General features: G+C 36.7%; 1 protein-coding gene across 2 annotated transcripts in view; it reads right to left on the bottom strand.

The window, feature by feature from the left end:
* Nucleotides 1-17,718, bottom strand: part of LOC138693204 (unc-112-related protein-like) — a 527,407-nt gene extending 509,689 nt beyond the window's left edge. Inside the window, exon 1 of one of the 2 annotated variants that reach the window (XM_069816977.1) lies at nt 17,075-17,718. In XM_069816977.1, coding sequence (XP_069673078.1) covers nt 17,075-17,216 — 142 coding nt within the window. In that variant the 5' untranslated portion in view covers nt 17,217-17,718. The remainder of the gene's footprint in view (nt 1-17,074) is intronic. The other variant, XM_069816976.1, reaches the window with a different exon arrangement.
* Between the last annotated feature and the right edge of the window lie 1,600 nt (nt 17,719-19,318).

Below are 19,318 nucleotides of genomic sequence, written 5' to 3' on the forward strand. Positions count from 1 at the left end.
TATTTATAGTTTCCTGCCCCTATTGAAACTTACATCTGAAGAAAACCACGATAGGAATCTTCTCGCGATGACTCACCGTGTATGTGAGGTCAAATGTCATTAACCACCAATGTTACAGGAGGCAATAACGAGGCAATCCTATTATTATACATCGCTGTTTCATTCCCAGCAGAACGTGTGAGGCCAAGGTTGCAAGTTTAGAACCTGGCATTGCACCAGGGCACAACACTGTAACCTTAAAATATTCCTATTCGTGACGGGTAGAGTCAATGTTAGAAGTGTGAATGTTCTGCGAGTGCCTCACAGCGGGACTTCCACCAATGATGTAACGCTATGCCAATACTTCACAGCTTCGTGCGATGTCCCGCCTTCCTGCAGTCCCACTCGTCACTATATTAATGAAACACCTGTGCTTTTAAATTTAAATGTTTTCCTAATAAATAAACTGAGAAATCACCTGTATTTACTCATTCACTTTTTCAAACTAATTTTCTTAAAGTTTATTCCCGCTGGTCTGATAGTTACCATGACTGACTCCTGGACTCACGGTTCAATCCTCGACCTAGAGCGATAGATTTTAGCAGTAAATCTGCCAAGTGCCGTCTCTATGGCATGTGGAAATTAAGTCATTCGTTCCATGTAGTAAATTTACTAGAAGTAAAATTCAGCACAAGATTTTGGACTGGAAATATTATTGAAAAAATTGAACACAATAGTATTACTGAAACAAGATCCAATATGAAGCAAAACTGAAACAAAAAAATGTTCGAAACAAAAATCAATTTTAATTATTTGAACTGTAATGTAGTATACAAACATGAAAGAGATGTTCATAAAATATTTTGAAAGTGATCATAATTCTTAGAAATTTCTAAGATATGATTTAGTTTCAAAAAACACTATAAAATAAAGACATAATGCAATAGTGCTTCCTAGTTTCTTGCATAGTAGTAAAATTCTCTAAGAAGAAGACAAAAACACATCGAAATCGATTGAAATTAGATTCTTCAGAAAAACAGCGAGATATATACTGTACAGTGAATCTGAAGAAAAAAAATAGGAAATTTGAAAATAGAAGTAAAACCAGTCGTTCATAGCCTACAAATTGAAAGATAAAAAAATTGTTAGATTCAACACGTTTTGACAATGAACCCAAGCATAACAATAGAACACAAATCAAAATATTACAGGATTTAAAATGGCTACTGGATTACCCTACATCAGGTCTAATTCGAGATAGATGATGATTATCATTTTATTATATTCAATTAATATCTTTTGTTATATTTTGGAATTTCAGTTATTTAACACAATTATCTTGCAGTGTTGCAAAGTATCTGCTCAACATAAAAACAAAACTGTTCTATAAAATGTTACAAAAACCTAAACGCTGAACAGCTGATTATGATTCGGTCTGCGGCACTGGTAGGTACAGGGAAAATTCAGAGTGGAAACAGAGACCCTTCTAGTCGGCGAATTGCAAATGTGATTTCTAGGGTCCGGAAGTTCAGGCATTTATTTTATCTAAAATAGGCAGACAAATAGGCACTTGAAATTCAAGAAACAGGCAGTGAATAAATAAAAAATAGGCATTTAAAATTACTAGTATGAAAATACGCAATAAAATCATCAAAATAATAATTTAATATAGATTATTTAATAAACTTGTGTATCATATTTCAGTATTTTTAGTCTACTTTTACTTTTCTTGGTTACATACCACAACACGACATTTTTTTCAAGTTGTCAACTGTTATAGTCAGCCATCTGTCAAAGAGAATGTTTTTCATCATGAAAGAAGGTCGTTATACTTTCATTGAAGTGATTGGAGCATACTTAAAACATAATTGTGGAAGGACTCATACGGTTACAATAGAGCAAACTAATGTGACAATCCTGCTAATCGCTTTCAATACAATTCGGTTTGTCAGAGAACTTATTCTTTGTCCTCTCTGAACTGTTTTCTTGGAATCTGTAGAAACTGAATCTCTCAATACGAGAGAAACCAACTGACTCGGGGTGTGAGATACAATAGCAATAACTGGACCCACCAACCCTGCGGCCGTCTGATCAGCTAAGACTTGTTTGTAGGCATGCCACCACAAATAATAAATATATTTATGAGGAGTGAGATTCTAAATAGAGATTCCCATTATGCAAAAAATATCATTCAATTTTTTAACAGGTGCTATATTTATAAAAAAATTGTTTTCATTTATATTTTTAACATATTCGGAATTCGTACAATTTTATCCTTATAGGCTAGGTACCGATTATTTAATGTGTACATAATAGCAGAAAAATCTATCAAATGCAAAAAGGAGGCAAAATAAGGCATTAAACCTTAAAATAGGCAACAAAAGTAAAATATGCAAAGAATGGCCAAATAAAAACTGGCCCTGCTGTCCCGAAATGTGCAGAAATGTTTTCTCTATGAAACTATTTCGTAAATCTACCCAGTGCAAATAGGCATTTTGCTTAACTTCTGGGCTCTAGTGATTTCAATGCCTGTCACACAAGAGATATATATAGTGAAAACATTAGTTTATACCAGTACACAGTCTATTTGACCTGTACGGCTAATGACATGAGTGACGTAGCCTAAGTACTTACATTTTCGTTATTAGTATAAGAATATAGCAGATGCTTATTTAACAGTAATACTACAATACTAAACTCGGGCCGCAGATAGCTGCCTTATGCAGTAAATGGTTTTAAATACTAAATCATTAATTCAATTCAATTTTTAAGATATTAAAATATAATAGGCCTTATATGTCGGCTAATTTCGCAAATGGTTACTATATTTCTGGTCTTGCAACTAAGAATGTACCTGAAAGTTCAAGAAGATGAGGTGCTTTGTCAGCAATTTGTCTGGCAATTAGGAGTTTGTTGCAGTGCGGATTCATACTTAGGCTATAGGCATGCTTCCAATTCCTTATATTTATAAAGTGTTAATTGTTCAAATAATGCATAAAGATTCAATCTTTATCGGTTCAATTGCGTCGGGATTATCACTTGATTGCTCGTCCCGACGCGACGGCGAGCATTTCCCAGCGTCCCCTCAACCTGATCCCATAGTAGTTAGTATCTTCTCGTCTCAACAAACTTCTTGCCTTAGCGACAGTGGCAGCAGCAACAGCTTCCTTCTTGGAAACTATAGATAGACCAAAAGGAATGTTGTTACCTCTTGTTCTCATCCAGACAGCAGCGGTAGGATTCGACGCTGCAACATCAAGTATCATTCTGAGATAATACTAAGCTGGTCCAACATTACTCCATACATGTCACGTGACGGTGAAAATAACAATAGCAGAATACGACAGGGTGGAAGAGAGAAATATATAACAAGAAAATAAAAAGCTAACAAAAATAGTCCTTCGAAATAGTAAACATGACGAAATGACATTGTCAACGAGAAGAAACGAGGTCCAGAAGAAGCAGAAACAAAGCCGACGAGAAAAAACGAAACTCAAAAGAAATTAAGTTAGAAGAAGAAACCAAGCCAAAATGAATAGGAACGAAACCAATCAAAAGAAAAATAAACTAAGCCTAGGGTAAGAACAAAATGAAGTAGAAAAAATCGAGCCAAGAAGATGAAATAGAAGAAGAAAGTGAAGTATAAGAGACAGAAGAAGAAACGTCGCCCATAATAATAATAATAATAATAATAATAATAATAATAATAATAATAATAATAATAATAATAATAATAATGTAAACAGTCAAGAAAAAGAAACCAAAAAGCGAAGATAAAAAACTAAGAAGCATTTGTTTTCTAAGAACATTGGATTCGCCTAGGTAGACAATAACAGAATAACATGCGTACTGGACGAGTACAGGTTCTACCAGAAGTTTAAGGACACCCTTTCGAAAGAGATGTTTCACCCCTGTCATTATAGCCTACTTATATGAAATCTCCTGATGTTTATACACAATTTTTCTGCTATGAAAACTTATTGAAAAAAAAATACATTTTTTGTAGGAGAAAAGTTAATTACTTCAGAATTAATGTATACTTAGATCAACGAATTTTGGGATAGTTGGAAATATCTGAAAGGCTTCTTGTGCAAATAGGCCTATTACTTTTTGTTTAAACAAAATGTCACACCTCGTTCACGCATTAAAATCCAGATTCTTTTCTTTATCTTCTTTAGAAAAAAATCGTCATTTTCTGAAATTCTCTTGTGTTTGAAGTTAGCAGCAAATTAACCCGGAACCGCCACTACCACTTACATAATAACATTCATAACATTGAGAGTTGTTAATACTGATCAATAGCTTACTCCATTTTAGTTAACAATTGTGGAGTTTGCTACAAGTGTGAAAAGGTTAGATTTCTTCCTTGGAAAAAAAAAAAAAAAAGTGAAAATGGGTCGAAATTCAGGAGTGTGGATGAGAAATTGCAGATTATCCAGATTTGGAAAAATTACTTGAGATAATATCCAACTCTATCCCAAAATTCATTGATCTAAATACATTCATTCTGGAGTGATTAATTTTTCCTACAAAAAATGTAATTTTTCAGTAAGTTTTCATAACAGAAAAACTGTTACATAATTCACAGTTTGAAAGATAGCGATTTGGTTTTCAGTAAAAAAAACTTCATTTTAATAGGCATTTAGTCCCTTTATAAACATCAGGGGATTTCACATAAGTTTAAGGACAGGAGTGAAATATTTCTTTCGAAGGGATGTCCTTAAACATCAGTAGAACCTGCAGAAAAACTAAGATTTGTTCTCTACATCATCTTCCTGTAGCGATCTCATTATTCCATTTACATCCTACACAGGTACCGTCATTTCCCATAACTAAGATCCTGGAAAACTATGGTCCATTCGAATTTTATATTCCATAACGTAGTACCTCGTTCATCTATATTTTTTGCTGTACTGTAGTTTGAAGTCAAGTCACTGCAGCTATCTACGAACGGTCTATGTTACTTCTACAATGTTCTTTGAATAGTTGTATCGTCGTTGTGTTCCAGGACCATAGTTATGGGAAATGACTATATGCAAGGAGACAGGGTGTTGAAAAAAAAGTATTTCATATTTTGAGAGAAGGTAGTATGCACCAAAACAAGAAAAAAAGTCTAACAAATATGGGTTCTGAAACTCATACCTTAAGAGCTATGAGCACTTGTTCACCATCGCTATAAGAGGTGCTTAATGTGACGTCCATTCATAGTAATGCATCCTTCTGCCCTACATCCCAGGGAATCACACACTCTTTAAAACACTCCTGGTTGTCTCGGATGTGCTGGGAGGCACTGACGACGCGCTCCTATAGTGCTTGTACATCACTGTTGAGGGTTGCATACACCAAAGCCTTCAAGTGTCCCCACAACTAAAAATCCATGGGATTAAGGTCAGGGGAACGAGCAGGCTAACGACTACTCCATTGTCCATTGAATGTCTGTGTTAGGTGTTGTCTGACACTTCGGTGAAAATGAATCGGTGCTCCATCATGCATGAACCACATCTCTAGCCTTTGAAGTATGGCACTTCGTCCAGTAAGACAGGCAATTCGTTTGCTGTGAAATGATACTTCACACCATTCGTACGTCCGATATGGAAAAGGGGGTATTGCAACGTTGCCCTACAGGAGCGCGTTATCAATGCCTGCCAGCACATCCGAGACCAACCAGAAGTGTTTCAAAGAGTGCGTGATTTCTTAAGACAGAAGGATGCATTACTATGAACATCACATTGAGTACCTCCTATAGCGATGGTGAACATGTACTCTTAGCTCTTAAGGTACGAGTTTTAGGATCCACGTTTGTTAACTTTTTTGGGGGGAAGGGCATACTACCTTCTCTCAAAATATGGAATACTTTTTCTTTAATACTCTGTGTATATATATTCCAAGGGAGATGCAGAAATGTAGAAAGACCAACACTGACAAGTGACTGTACGAGTACCTTATCAAGTATGGTCTACTAGGCTATATGAAGGCAGATGATATCTGACATCTGTGATTACTGATTAGTTTTACATCTCCCGTTTTCCTCTTGTCATTCCACAAACACGCTCCACAATTTTCCGTCTCGAAAAATATGGCATTTCTTATGATCTTGTGACATCGAATAGGCAACCCACAACAGTAGGTATTCCCTGCGGTTTGTCCAAAGATGGTAGTGGTGATGGGTTCTAGATTACTCCAGATCTCTATAAGAGGCACAGAAGTCTTAGATTCGTTCTTTCCTGACGAGGATATGACGCCTCATACACTATGTGAGGTACGGCAGACCACCACCAGAAGTATGGTTTACAGATTTGAAGGTTGAAGAGGAGTGCGTATAATCTTTTCGCTGTAAGAAAATTCCTAATGTAAACACAAGCACGTGGCTGTCATACTCGTTATTGGCTCCCAGCCGAAACACTGACACAACATAGAAAAATATAGTTCCGCATTTAGGAACCATAACTTTGTATTATTTGAAAATAAAAATTGAATTTTAGTTGTTAAATACGATGAAATTATAACTTCACTCATATATTGTAAAAGAAAAGCTACTTTCATATTTTATTTACTTTGAAAGCGAATGAATACCAAGGTAGTTTGTACTTGTAATAAGCTGGCGCCACTTGAGTTCGTTGTTCACTTAAGGCTTAAGTCTTAAGCACGTGCATCCTCAGTGTATGGTTACTAAACATAAGAGTGGAAACCCTCTCAAAAGCGGAGAGAAACAAAGTGTTGAATGTATACAATAATAAGTTAAGAGAGTTGAATCCAATTAATTATAAAGTAACAGTTTCCTAAGCAAACGAATGCATATTAGTGAGGTTAGGCCTACTTTGACGAATAACGGGAAATGTTCAACATGAAACAGAATGTTCAGCAGTGGGCGCCAAGCTGCGGCCAATGAAGCCTCACTTCAGTCACGTGCTATTGTTTAGTGTAGGATTATTCTTACAACGAAAATATTATAATATGGAGGACGGTAGGGCCGACTCAGCCAGGAAGCACAGTCGGCACGCAACTCATTCTATCATGGGTGCACAAAAAGTCTCTTTAGGCCGAATTGCTTTGGGATACTCCACGTCCAGCCCGATAAGCATCTATAAGTATATTATACGGGATTCATCTTACCGACCCTGTGAAGAATGCGAAAGAAATGTATCAACTGTTACTCCAAAGCTAATTGAAACCACGCCCTTATTCACAAGCTTCAGAACGAATAATCTCCACAGTACAAGCTTAATAAAACATTAACGAATCACTATACCTGTATTAACCCCTAAGGTAGCTGAATGGTCAGACTTTTAACCTGTCAACATCAACACCTCTTATCAGTTCCACTACATCCCAACTCCCAGCTTCCCCTCCGGTCAGGGCTCGTGAACTGAGTCCCACACTGTACAACTCGATTCAGCGTTAATGGCCCCTGTCCTTGGTTGTCTGTCTAGTGAGCGAGTTGTGTGTTGCGTCATAAGAAAGAAATTTAATCACAAATGTGCATAGGAGGGGAAGAGGAAAGCGAAAGAATGAAAATAATATCTGTACTCGTAGCTGAGGGACATTCATGTCAAGAAAATATAAGCCATCATGACATTGTTTAGTGAACAGATGTAGTGGTTAGTAACGAGACGTGTGGAAGAATATTGTGTTTTAAGACGGAGTGTACCGCGACATGCTAAGATGACATGATGTTAGGTGTTATGACTGCGCGGCCTGACCTGTGTGACCCAGCCCGCCAGTAGTGATGAGTAACACGCTCTTAGTCAGTCAGGGGCCAAAATCCTTGAATCAAGCTGTACCTACCTACACCTCGAAATACGCGTGACATTAAAACGTTTCATACTACGTATAGGCCTAAAAGTACTAACTAGACTTGCGGTTTTTAAATCGTTCATAATATTACAATTCCACCTATAATAACGCCCTGCACGCTACTTATAGAGAGATCCACTGATCACTTTGAATACAATGACATGAAAATCACAGAATGAATAAAAAAGTGTAAAAAAAAATACATTTTCCGTATGGAGACAGCGTTCTATATGGCACACTGGGCAGGCGAGAACGGATGTTGATGCAGGAAGCATGAGAGAGAGAGAAAAAGTTGCGTAACAGTTGGATTAAATCCAGAAATAGGCCTGCCCCGGTTTTTTTTTTAACTAGAGCAGTTCATCCTTGTGTTGCATCACTTTGGAAATATCAATTTCAAATACAAAACAAATACTGTAAATATACAATGTTTTAGCACAATACAGCTTATAAAAAGGACTGGAATATACTCGTAACTTCGTTTAAAATTTTAGTTTCACCATAAAATCTTACATACAAAAGTCGTTGAAAATAAATCGAGTAATATTATGGCAGTGTATAGAACAAAGATTATTCAGGTATATTGGATGTGACAACATATTTTTAAACGATACTCTACATTAAATCTTGGATATCTGAACTGTGCATTAGACCTACATTTTATGTAGGCAAGAACAACATTTCCTTCATGTCACTGAATATTTTTTTTCTTCCGATGAAATGTTTCCTTCCTAATCTGAAAATCTTTTACCGTGGTTTTCCTCACTGAAGGGGACATAATGTACAGTGTAGCTTTTGGAGAAATTACCTCTTGTTTTATGACCTTCCCCTGTTTGTGTTACATGCAAGAGAGTGATGTGTATAAACACATTGGATTTTGAGGACGTGATGTGCGGAATCGTAAGCTGCATTTACACAGTTCAATTGTCCATGCGCGTACGCATGCAATCTGGGAATAATATTGAAAGAATCAAGTTTAAAACACGCGTTCAATTAAAATACATGAAGATTTTGTCTCTACATGCTGTGCTCTTTTGAACGTCACTACGTATATTAATTAATATTAAATATCAATCTTGCATGCATTGCTTGGATGTGTGAAGTTGAAAGAAAAGTTGAACCATGTAGATGCACCGAAAGCGTTCCAGTCGGAAAATTCAAATTTGCGCGCGCGCCACGTAGAAGTTTCGCTAGCTCTGTTTACAAGATTTAGCGGCAAAAAAAACGAGTCTCAGCTCTGAAGAAAAAAAAAAATTGGACTTCTTTTCCTAAACTGTAGGCCTACTTTAATGGCCATTTTCAACTTGCCAAACTAGGGTAGTCAGTTCTCTGTGTTATTTGTAAGCCGTGTGATACAATATATATGTACAGTTTTGTGTTTATAATATCAGTGTTTCTTGTTTCATATTGCTCCTATGATACCGGTACAAATTGTTCTCGTAAATGATCGGTTATCCGAAAAATCAGTTATTCGAACACCCTCCGTCCCTAATTGTTTCGGATAATCGATGCTCTACTATAATGTTCTCGACTCTTGAAATGTTTCACAAGCTCGCATAGTTTCTCTGTTCGTAACAATGGCGTCAGTAAATTCACTTCGAAACAGTCTTAATAGCCAACAACTAACTTAGTAACAACTAATATCGTAAAGAAACACTTGTTGTTGTAAAGAATATTTCGTATGCGGCATTTCGATGTCCTCGTCAAGAGGACTCTATGCAGGTCTGGGCGCTGATAACTAAATCGCGTCACTCCAGACTACCCCTTAAGTCCCCCTCCACTTTGTTGTTTTCGAACAGATACGAGTAGACAGGAAGGCAAGCATTCTTGAGTGACGGATTACATAAGGCAGACATCATAGCTTTCGACTCTCGCTGGTCGCCAAAAGTCCACCACTGATGCACAATGCCTTACTGTGTGTGTTTGTTTCTAAAGCGGTGTAAGCCAAAAGGATATGGATGTTTCCCTTCCTTTTCCCTTCCCCTTTATGCCCAGGTCTGCTCTAGACCTACACAACTGAAATCTTCACACTGTAAAGAAACGTTAATAAAAGTATTATCTCACAAAGACAGAAAAACTAAAATCATTCAACTATAAGCTTATTCACTCAGTAGGCAGGAGAGTGAATACTGTTGAACAAGCAAGGTAAGGTAGCTTGACCTTGCCGGCTGGCGACACGTTCTCATCTGATAGATAGCGGGAAACCTGACTCAGAAAGGAATAGCTCAATGTAGTTCAGGAGAATAAAGTATAAATGGTAATATTCTGAACATGATAAAGAAACTGAATTACTGAAAACAAAAGCAAATAATTTTATTAACCTGAGATTAAATTGTTCTTTATGAATAACTGTATTAAAATCATGTAGGCCTACAGTGCACAATTCAGTTGACATTAAGATTACGTAAAATATAAGTTTTAATATACACTCTATAAAATTAACGAGAAAGCATATGCCAGACAACATTTAACACTGACAGTGAGAGAGAGCTGAGTACAACTCCATAAAATCCTAGAGGTTGGTTGAGGTAACTCTGCAGCTGTCAAGAGAGAGAAAAAATATCTAAGTTCGTGATGCCTTCGGGCTCCTTTATGGAAAAACAGAACCCTGGGGCGTAATACCGTGTTAGACAAGATTCCTGCCTAAAAAAGCAGCTGTTGGGGGAAACATTCACATGACAAGGTCGTGAAAGAGCTCAGTGAACTTCCTGCTGAGAACACACTCTTTTTCGATAAAATAGAAAATAGACTAAAAGATATAGAATTTCGAGTCGCCTGATAAATCCTTCAATAAACCAAGCTAAAAACATTAACTACAGTACAAACCTTATGAATATGCAAGAAAAGTCAATGTTTATGTTCAGGAAAACTGAGAAATCACAACTCCATAATTACTACAGCCAAAACATGGATGAGCTTTATACATTTTACAAATATCACTTAACTCACACAATGGGCGTAATTGCCAACTATTGTAAAAAAAATAAAGGAAACCAGGTAATAGACAAAACATTCCTTTCGCGATTAATAATAAAAAGAGCAGACATAATTTTACAACTGTATAATATAATTTACAACATATAGATACTGTATTAAAAGGAAATTTAATGTGCTGCATAGGCTATCTGCGATTAAGTAAACATTTATATCCATTCAATATAATCTATGGGACTTCACTTTAATTTATTTAATTTTCGAATCAGTCAATTATTACTTTTATCTATAATTTATTTAAAAGAAATCCGATACGACAGACTGATAAATCATGTCCGCTGCTATTACAAATTATAATAACTTTTAATACAAACTTCTGATATGAAACATATACAGGGACATCATTTTATTTTTACTTCAATTTTTACTGTACCTGAGTTTTTTAATGTACTTCACTCCCACCCCTTCTACTAATGAAGTTACAACTCCTCACAGAACCAAGACCTCAGATAGTAAGCACTACTGAGTTACTGAGTATAGTACGTTCCAGAAATATGTTCGCGTTTTCCAGTGACGAAAGAGCTTTCAATATTGAATCATATTTTCGCACAGGTACTGTCCGTTTGCCTACGTCGCATCCCTATTTCCCCCACCTGCTTCTGCTCGCCCCTCTGTAAAAGCTGGGCTGTCTTAGCTCTTTTCTGAAAACATTAATTTCTGTTAGGAATTGGACGTTTACATAATATTATACAGCTGTTTAATTTAACTTAAATAAAAGGGCCTCGTTAAGTAATTAACTGTCACGTGATTTCCTCCCTTTCTACAATCCTGCGGCATAGCCACTTGGACGGACAGTAGATAGCATGTCTGAGTAATTTTATATTTTCGGGTCGGGCAGAAGTGAAGATTGAATGTACAGTACTTAGAGTAGGGACAGAATTATTTCAACATGAGTTACTAGTACGAAGGACGAAACTGGCAATTGGAATTAGATGCAATAGTCTATAGTGCGATAATATGCACAAAAGAACTGAAGCCGGTATCGAAATGAACGGCCACCATTTTCAAAATTGTGTTTAAATATTCATATTATGATTATTTTTCAATTCAACTTCTTTCTCTATATTGTACGCTAATGTGCTGTAGACAGTATAATATATACTGCATAATGAATACGTTCGCATGGATAACTCACTTCGTGAGTAAAAACACTTATTCTTAATACAGTACTGTACTTTGATTAAAGAAAAACCTAATGAAAATTATCAAACTCAAAATCGCGATATTTCCTAGTTTACGTAAATGGATGAACTACTTTTCTTCCTTCCTATACCCAGGAGAGTGATTTGTGTTTTACGCCAGTATCATCGAACTCCAGTCTTTAAGGGGGGAGCAAGCGTTGTTTCCGGTTCTCTAAAGGTATAGATAGGTTAATATTAAAAATGTTAGTAAAAATAAAATGATATTAATACATATGGTAAAAAAATGTATGGGATAGAAAAAATACGTAACAAAGGAGGTCACAATACAGTAAGGCTGCATCATACTTGACGCAAATTACGTGACACAGACAAGCGGTCTAACATTTTAAGAATTCGGAAACAAAACCCATCAAGTTTTCTCCTGCGAAAACTGAATCGACGTTTATATTCTAAGACGGAAGGGCTGTTCTGTTGGAAGGTGAGCAGTTTGGCTTCAGGAAGGGAAAAGGTACTAGGGACGCAATTGGACTACTACGAACAATCGGCGAAAGATAGGCCTAGAGAAGAATAAAGAAGTGTATAGGCCTATAATATTTGTGGACTTAGAAAAGGCGTTTGACAGAGTGGATTGGAACAAACTGATGGAAATCCTGAAGAAAATAGGTGTTGATTGGAAAGAGAGTAGGCCGTTCAGTAATCTTTATATGAAACAAGTCAAAGCGAGGATAGAAGAAGAAATGTTAGAGGGAAGTAAAAATAAACATCTACTTGGACTTACTAAAGAACTGTTTTCAGAACATGGGAGGGGTGACAGTAGGAGAAAGAATAAAGTGCATAAGATTTGCTGAAGATATGGTGTTGTTAGCAGAAGAGGAGATATGGTAGTGAAGGTAAATGACAGCTGTGCGCAGTATGGGATGAAGATAAATGTAAACAAGATGAAGACCATGGTTGTAGGAAGGAAAATACAGAAGGTAAACGTGCAAATTCGAAATGAGACAGTAGAGCAAGTGACAGCTTCAAATACTTGGGGTGTAATATAAGCAGTAACATGAGCTGCTGCAAGGAAGTGAAAAGGAGGATAGCAATGGCAAAGGAAGTTTTTAACAGAAAAAGTCTGCAGACCTCTGGAAAAAGAATTAAGGAAGAGACTAGTTGAGTGCTTTGTGTGGAGTGTGGCATTGTCTGGGGCACAAACATGGACATTACGACGAAGTGAAGAGAAGCGACTAGAAGCATTTGAAATATGAATATGGAGAAGAATGAAGCGTGTTAAATGGACAGACAGAATAAGAAATGAAGCTGTTGGAAAGAGTGGAAGAGGAAAGAATGATCTTATTTTCTTTTACGATAGTCAACTCAACGTTATGTACGAGACATACTGCGGCAATTTTTGCCATATTGACTGAAGATGAAAAAAAAGCTTACTTCCAGCAGGATAACGCCACTGCACATACAGTAGTTATATCATTAGAAGAATTACATGATCGCGTAATTAGTGACGTTCGCCAACTTGTTCCTCGAATTTAAATGTTTGTAATCTGTATATGTGTGGGAATTTAAAACATGTAATGTATGTGAACAATCAACACTCTCATGAAGAGCAGGAGAATGGAACCTGGTGAATGCTGAAAGTTTCAGAAGGTGTTGGCCTCAGTATTTTCTACACTGATGTGATTCTTGCATCGAGTCGCGGAGTTAGTATAGCGCTGGCCTTCTATGCTCGAGGTTGAGGGTTCGATCCCGGCCGAGGTCGATGGCATTTAAGTGTTTAAATGCGACAGGCTCATGTCAGTAGATTTACTGGCATGTAAAACGAACTCCTGCGGGACAAAAAGTCCGGCACACCGGCGACGCTGATATAATCTCTGCAGTTGCAAGCGTCATTAAATAAACCATATTTCTTTTTCTCCTTGCATCGAGAAAGGTGGACATCATTTTCAACATACGAGTACACTTTAACAAAAGGTGAGGTTAATATAACGTTTTCTTATTATCCCTTACGGGTGCATTATTTGTATGGAACTACAGGCCTGAATAACTGACATTCACCGCCGATTAGTTTTTCCCGTGCGAGAAAGGTTGGATCTCCCCACTAAAGGCGCGTTACGACCGGTTATAATGCCAGTGAGTTGTACATGCCGCGCACTGTATTGGCCTCAGTTCTGCAGGTACATTATCTTTCAACTTGCCTTTAGCATGGAACCTTTCTGCTGTTCTTGGCAGGAACGTATATAGAAATGTTTCATAAAACTATTTATTATTATTATTATTATTATTATTATTATTATTATTATTACTTATATTAAGTTCTTAATTAGACCTTAATTTACGAATAAAATATCATCAGAATATACCCACTTTTAGGTCTTGGTTACCATGTCTTAAATTACTCTCGCTTTTAGAAGAGAGGAGTCTGAATAATGTACCTCGCAATTATTGTAGTCACAGTTTAATTAAATTAAAGTCATCTGCACCTGTACTTGAAATTAAATCTAGGACAGCAATGGGCAAATCATATTCGACACCAAAAAACCAGCACTATTGTGCACAACATATTTTGTATACGTCTTTATTGCTAATATATGTCTGAAATCGACTTGTTTTGCATGTAGCCAACATGAAAGATGTATAAGATAAAAACAATGTTTAAATTTAAATTATTACACAACAGCAGAAAAAAATAATAAAAAAATATTTTGTTCTGCGACTAAATAGGCCTATTTCGAATAAAGACTTTCACGAAATGGAATGGAGAAAAAGGGGACTGCGACTCCTTGCCCCCCCCCCCTTTCCATCTGTATTCACGCTTGGTTCTTGGGCCATCTTTTTGCATTTAATAAACATGTTCAACTATTTGTTTAAAATAATTTCCAGACACTTGGAATAAAGCCATTCATTCGTCTTCGCACTGGCCAATAAAATTCTCCTTGGTCTTCAAAATCTCAATTAAATTTTACAAATAATTTTCATGACCTTGATACCCAGAAATGCACCTACGCCATGGAACAACAAGGTCGTGACGTAGCAGTTCAGCATTCCCGCCTAGTTTCGTGTAACAAGTAAACAGTAGAGACGAACATCGTGTTCTCTTTCTGCACTTTGTTCCAACAAAGCCTCACGAGTTATCAGCCTGCCTGATCTCTTGAGCTACACGTTCATCACGTGTACAGCAATATCGCACGTGCCAAACCAGAGAAGTTGTTCACAGAAACATCCAAATGAAAGAATGAATTCATGCTCCTCCAGTTACAGAAAAGGGGCGTTGAGGGCAGAAGTGTACGCGTATGTTAAGGTTCACTTATTGACTTTAGCTCCAGTGGACGGATGTTTACGCAATTGCACACATCGGAAGTAGCCCGGCGCACCTTGTGCTATACAATGAGTAGGTTCAATATTACTTTCATAATTTTGTAACTATGTTCTATCGGCAGTATCACATAAATCCCAAGTGAAAACAATTCCTTAAGCACTATCAATTTTCGTATATAGCAATGCAATAAGTTACCACTTGTTAATGTTTTTACTTTTTTCTTACACAAAATATGAAATAGAAGGTTTGCGATCCATCAAAAATCTACTTCGAGATTTTAATATAAATAGCCCGTATTTTTTCAGAAACACTGATACTAAAGAAGGCGAACCATTCCCATTCTGGGAAAATTAAATCATATACTGCGTAGAAGAGTTTAATAGATTAGACATCATAAAACAACCAGAAATCTTGAACATACAATGCCTACTAATGTTAAGACAAAAGATCAAAACAGAATACGTACGAATGACGAAAGGATTCCAAGTAAAGGTTTTTAATGCTATCCTTGAAGTAAAGACCCTTGGTGTTCACTTGCACTTAAGAGAAGACTGAAAAGGATAGTAGGCCTATATCAATTGTTGATATTTTACAGTGTGCCAAATTTCTAGCACAACAGTTTGGTCAGTATACGGCTACCTCACTGGGAACAAATATCTCCAAATACTAAAAAGAACAGATAGGCCTATATCTGTGTTTGTCGAATGCGAATCATCATGCTTATGAAAAGGCACTTTCCAGTGCCAATTTTTTTATTTTGTGTGCACAAGGTTAGAATGTTGCGGAAAGAGAAGGAAGATAATCGTGTTCCGAAATTTATCCACTTTATCCAACAGTTTAAGTACACATTACCGAGGCTCACTATAGTGTTCCATAAATCGCATTCTTATTAATTTCCATCAACATGGAAATGAACTTTTAAGATTAAAAATGTCTTCGAAATATAAACAACGTTTCGATCTAACCTCCTAGTACTATAGACGAAAGAATAATGCCAATAAGTATTCTGCGAGCACACATGTCAAGTCATAAGATCATAAATCATTAATGTAGCCAGAGATTTTAATTTTGCCGCTGAACAAGATTCTGACTAAAGAAGAATACGCTATCGGTACGTCTTTCGCCCTCTCCAGGGACATGACCCTTCGAGCCCTTCTCTGGGAGTGGAGATCATTCGGAGTAAACTTATAAAAAAAATTAAAAAGTCTTGAATGGAAGGCACTGTCAGAGGAGTCAAACAGCGTAATACAAGATGTGCGCATGGTTAGGCAATATTCTGCCACGTTGCATTAAATAAATCGGCATTTTCCTCGGAGGTATACTCATGTTATTGGGCATACATGTACTCAATCATAACATGATCCAAGACAACTACATGCCTTCACTTGCCAATGACCTTTCACAGCACAGCCAAACACAAACAGAATCCTAAATGCTTTCAGGTAACCAAGTGAATTCAATGCACCTCACATAATTACTATAACAAAAAGCAACACATAGTAGGTAGATCTAAAGTCACTGTACAAGACGAATAAATACCGTTCACTGGCAAAGTCATCAAGAAAAAGTATGGAACATCACATAAAATAGCTTAGGATTAATAGGACTTTAACAGTACACTTATTCTTAATTAATCACGTGAAATCTATTACATTTTCTTAGTCACTTATTTGAATCTCATTTGAAGTTCAAATTAACAATTTGAAAATAAATTGTTGCCATCACAGAACATATTTTTCTTCAAGCAATTTTTACTGTCACCAATCCTAGCAATAGGAAGAATATAGTCGGTTTTCAGTTTTGTTGTAAATATTTACCACCACGTGACAACAGTGTGAACTTAATTTGAACTTACCTAAATCTTCGACGAGCTTCAGCATGACACCACCGATGTGCAAATCACCTTTCACCCTGAGAGTCCTTTCCACCTGAAGATCTGTGACGTACACCCGCAAATTCCAGGAGCCATCGCCAACCAAATACCCGTCGGCCATCATCTTGAGAGATTTAATTTATAACAACAGTACACGCACGTTATATATACAGAGTTTCTCGAGGGTTTGAATTTTATTTTCTTCAAAATTTAAAAAGCTTTTCACCCTTCATCTCTATATGTAACACGTGTTATAGAATATCTTAGCCGGAGACAGTGCAGTGTAACAGAAGAAATGTTGTAATAATAAATTGTTCGAAAGTCTGCAACGAGCACGATGATGTCTTGACGAAAGAGACACTTCAGAGCACGACAAACGAACGCAACACGTCTATCTACTTTTCACTGACACTCTTGACTGTTCTCAACTACGCGCCGTGTTTCCCCCACTCCAGTCTCTGGTAAAAGTTTTACCGATGCTATGCCGCGTCTCACCCACAACTAGCGGGGCCCGTCTTGTTACTTACTCAAATCTTAGATATAAAGAAAATCTCAATATGTCAGTTCTCTTAGACGTGTTTAGTAGTTCCACAATAATGAACGCATCTACAAGATGGATAATTTGTGATGGTATGTTTGCATCATTATTATTTTCTTTTTCATTTTTAGGGATAAAATCCAAACTTGCGGTTGTGAACTTGGCAATGTCCGTAAAAGGTAACGAGGACAACTTCGTTGAAAGTAGAGTTCTGATTGGCTCATATTTGAGAACATCATGGAGGATCGGATACGAACGTAACTAGAACAGGAAGATTTTTATTGTGTATATTAATTTCATCAAACTATCAAATAACATTTTATTGAACATTGCATTTGAATAAATATTACCACATATTTAATAAAGACATACTTTTTTCAATCGTAACTAGTTACAAATTTCCCCATATTACCACACGTATACTTGTACATATAATCTCCGTTAGGTGCAGCACTGTCCATTTTGACAGCGCAACCAACTTTGCAAAATGACCACTAGGTTCTTCCAATATCAACACTATAGTGTTATACATTTCATCATTGGACGATCGCGCATCACATCTCATATTTATTTAGGGTTGCACGCGTAATGCATAATAACAACTCGTCAGAAGAAAACATATAATTACATTGGGGTTTCAATGTATTTGACATCTTCCAATTGCCTTTCTCCATTCTTCACTGTCACGTCATAGATCATCTTCCAAATTCCTTTAGCTTTGAAATTTTATGTAAGCCAAATGAAACAATTACGTTATAATTATTGTCAAACACCCAGAACTTCAATTTTTCATTGTCTTAATATATTTTTGGATGAAAGGACTGAATTTTAAAAGTGTAAACAATAATTAAAACGTCACAAAATGGTTTAAGAATCCGCTATGTACTGGACAAGTTGTTGAAACAGACACACAAAAGTGATATAGACTATAAGATAAAATTTATTGCTTTATGGTACGGTATCTAAGAGAATTGTTTCTCAATTTAATAGAACCAATTTTTCGGAAACAATCGTCTTACAAATTGAATAAAAGCGAACAATCCTTTATCCTCCACTCGTATGAAATCTCTGATCTTGGAGCTAGTACGTTTGCCGGGGGGAGGGGGGGAGAATGACATTTATATTGTTACAGATTTAAGACTACTTCTGATATATGATTAGACCTCAGCTGTGAATGGACGTTGCAGTGCTTTATTCTCCATTAATTACCATAAGAATTTAGGTAGTAGAAGCTATAATACAAACTGTTTACTAGAAATATTTAAACTAATAAATTATATTAATTTGCTTTAGTTGGGGACATAACTATCACAGGAACTCATCCCGCCATCGCTAAATGCACTCATACTGGGTGTCAAGTTTGACATCCTCACGTCGACCTGGTTGGCGAGTTGGTATAGCACTGGCCTTCTATGCCCAAGGTTGCGGGTTCGAGCCCGGGCCAGGTCGATGGCATTTAAGTGTGCTTAAATGCGCCAGGCTCATGTCAGTAGATTTACTGGCATATAAAAGAACTCCTGCGGGACAAAATTCCGGCACATCCGGCAACGCTGATATAACCTGTGCAGTTGCGAGCGTCATTAAATAAAACATAACATTAACATCCTCATGTTTCCGACATACCTACATTTTTATTTCCCGGAACGGCGTTCCGGTCCAACTACACCACTGCTCTTGTATCTTCAAAC

The sequence above is a fragment of the Periplaneta americana genome, chromosome 17, assembly GCF_040183065.1.
Source record: "Periplaneta americana isolate PAMFEO1 chromosome 17, P.americana_PAMFEO1_priV1, whole genome shotgun sequence".
Classification (NCBI taxonomy): domain Eukaryota; kingdom Metazoa; phylum Arthropoda; class Insecta; order Blattodea; family Blattidae; genus Periplaneta; species Periplaneta americana.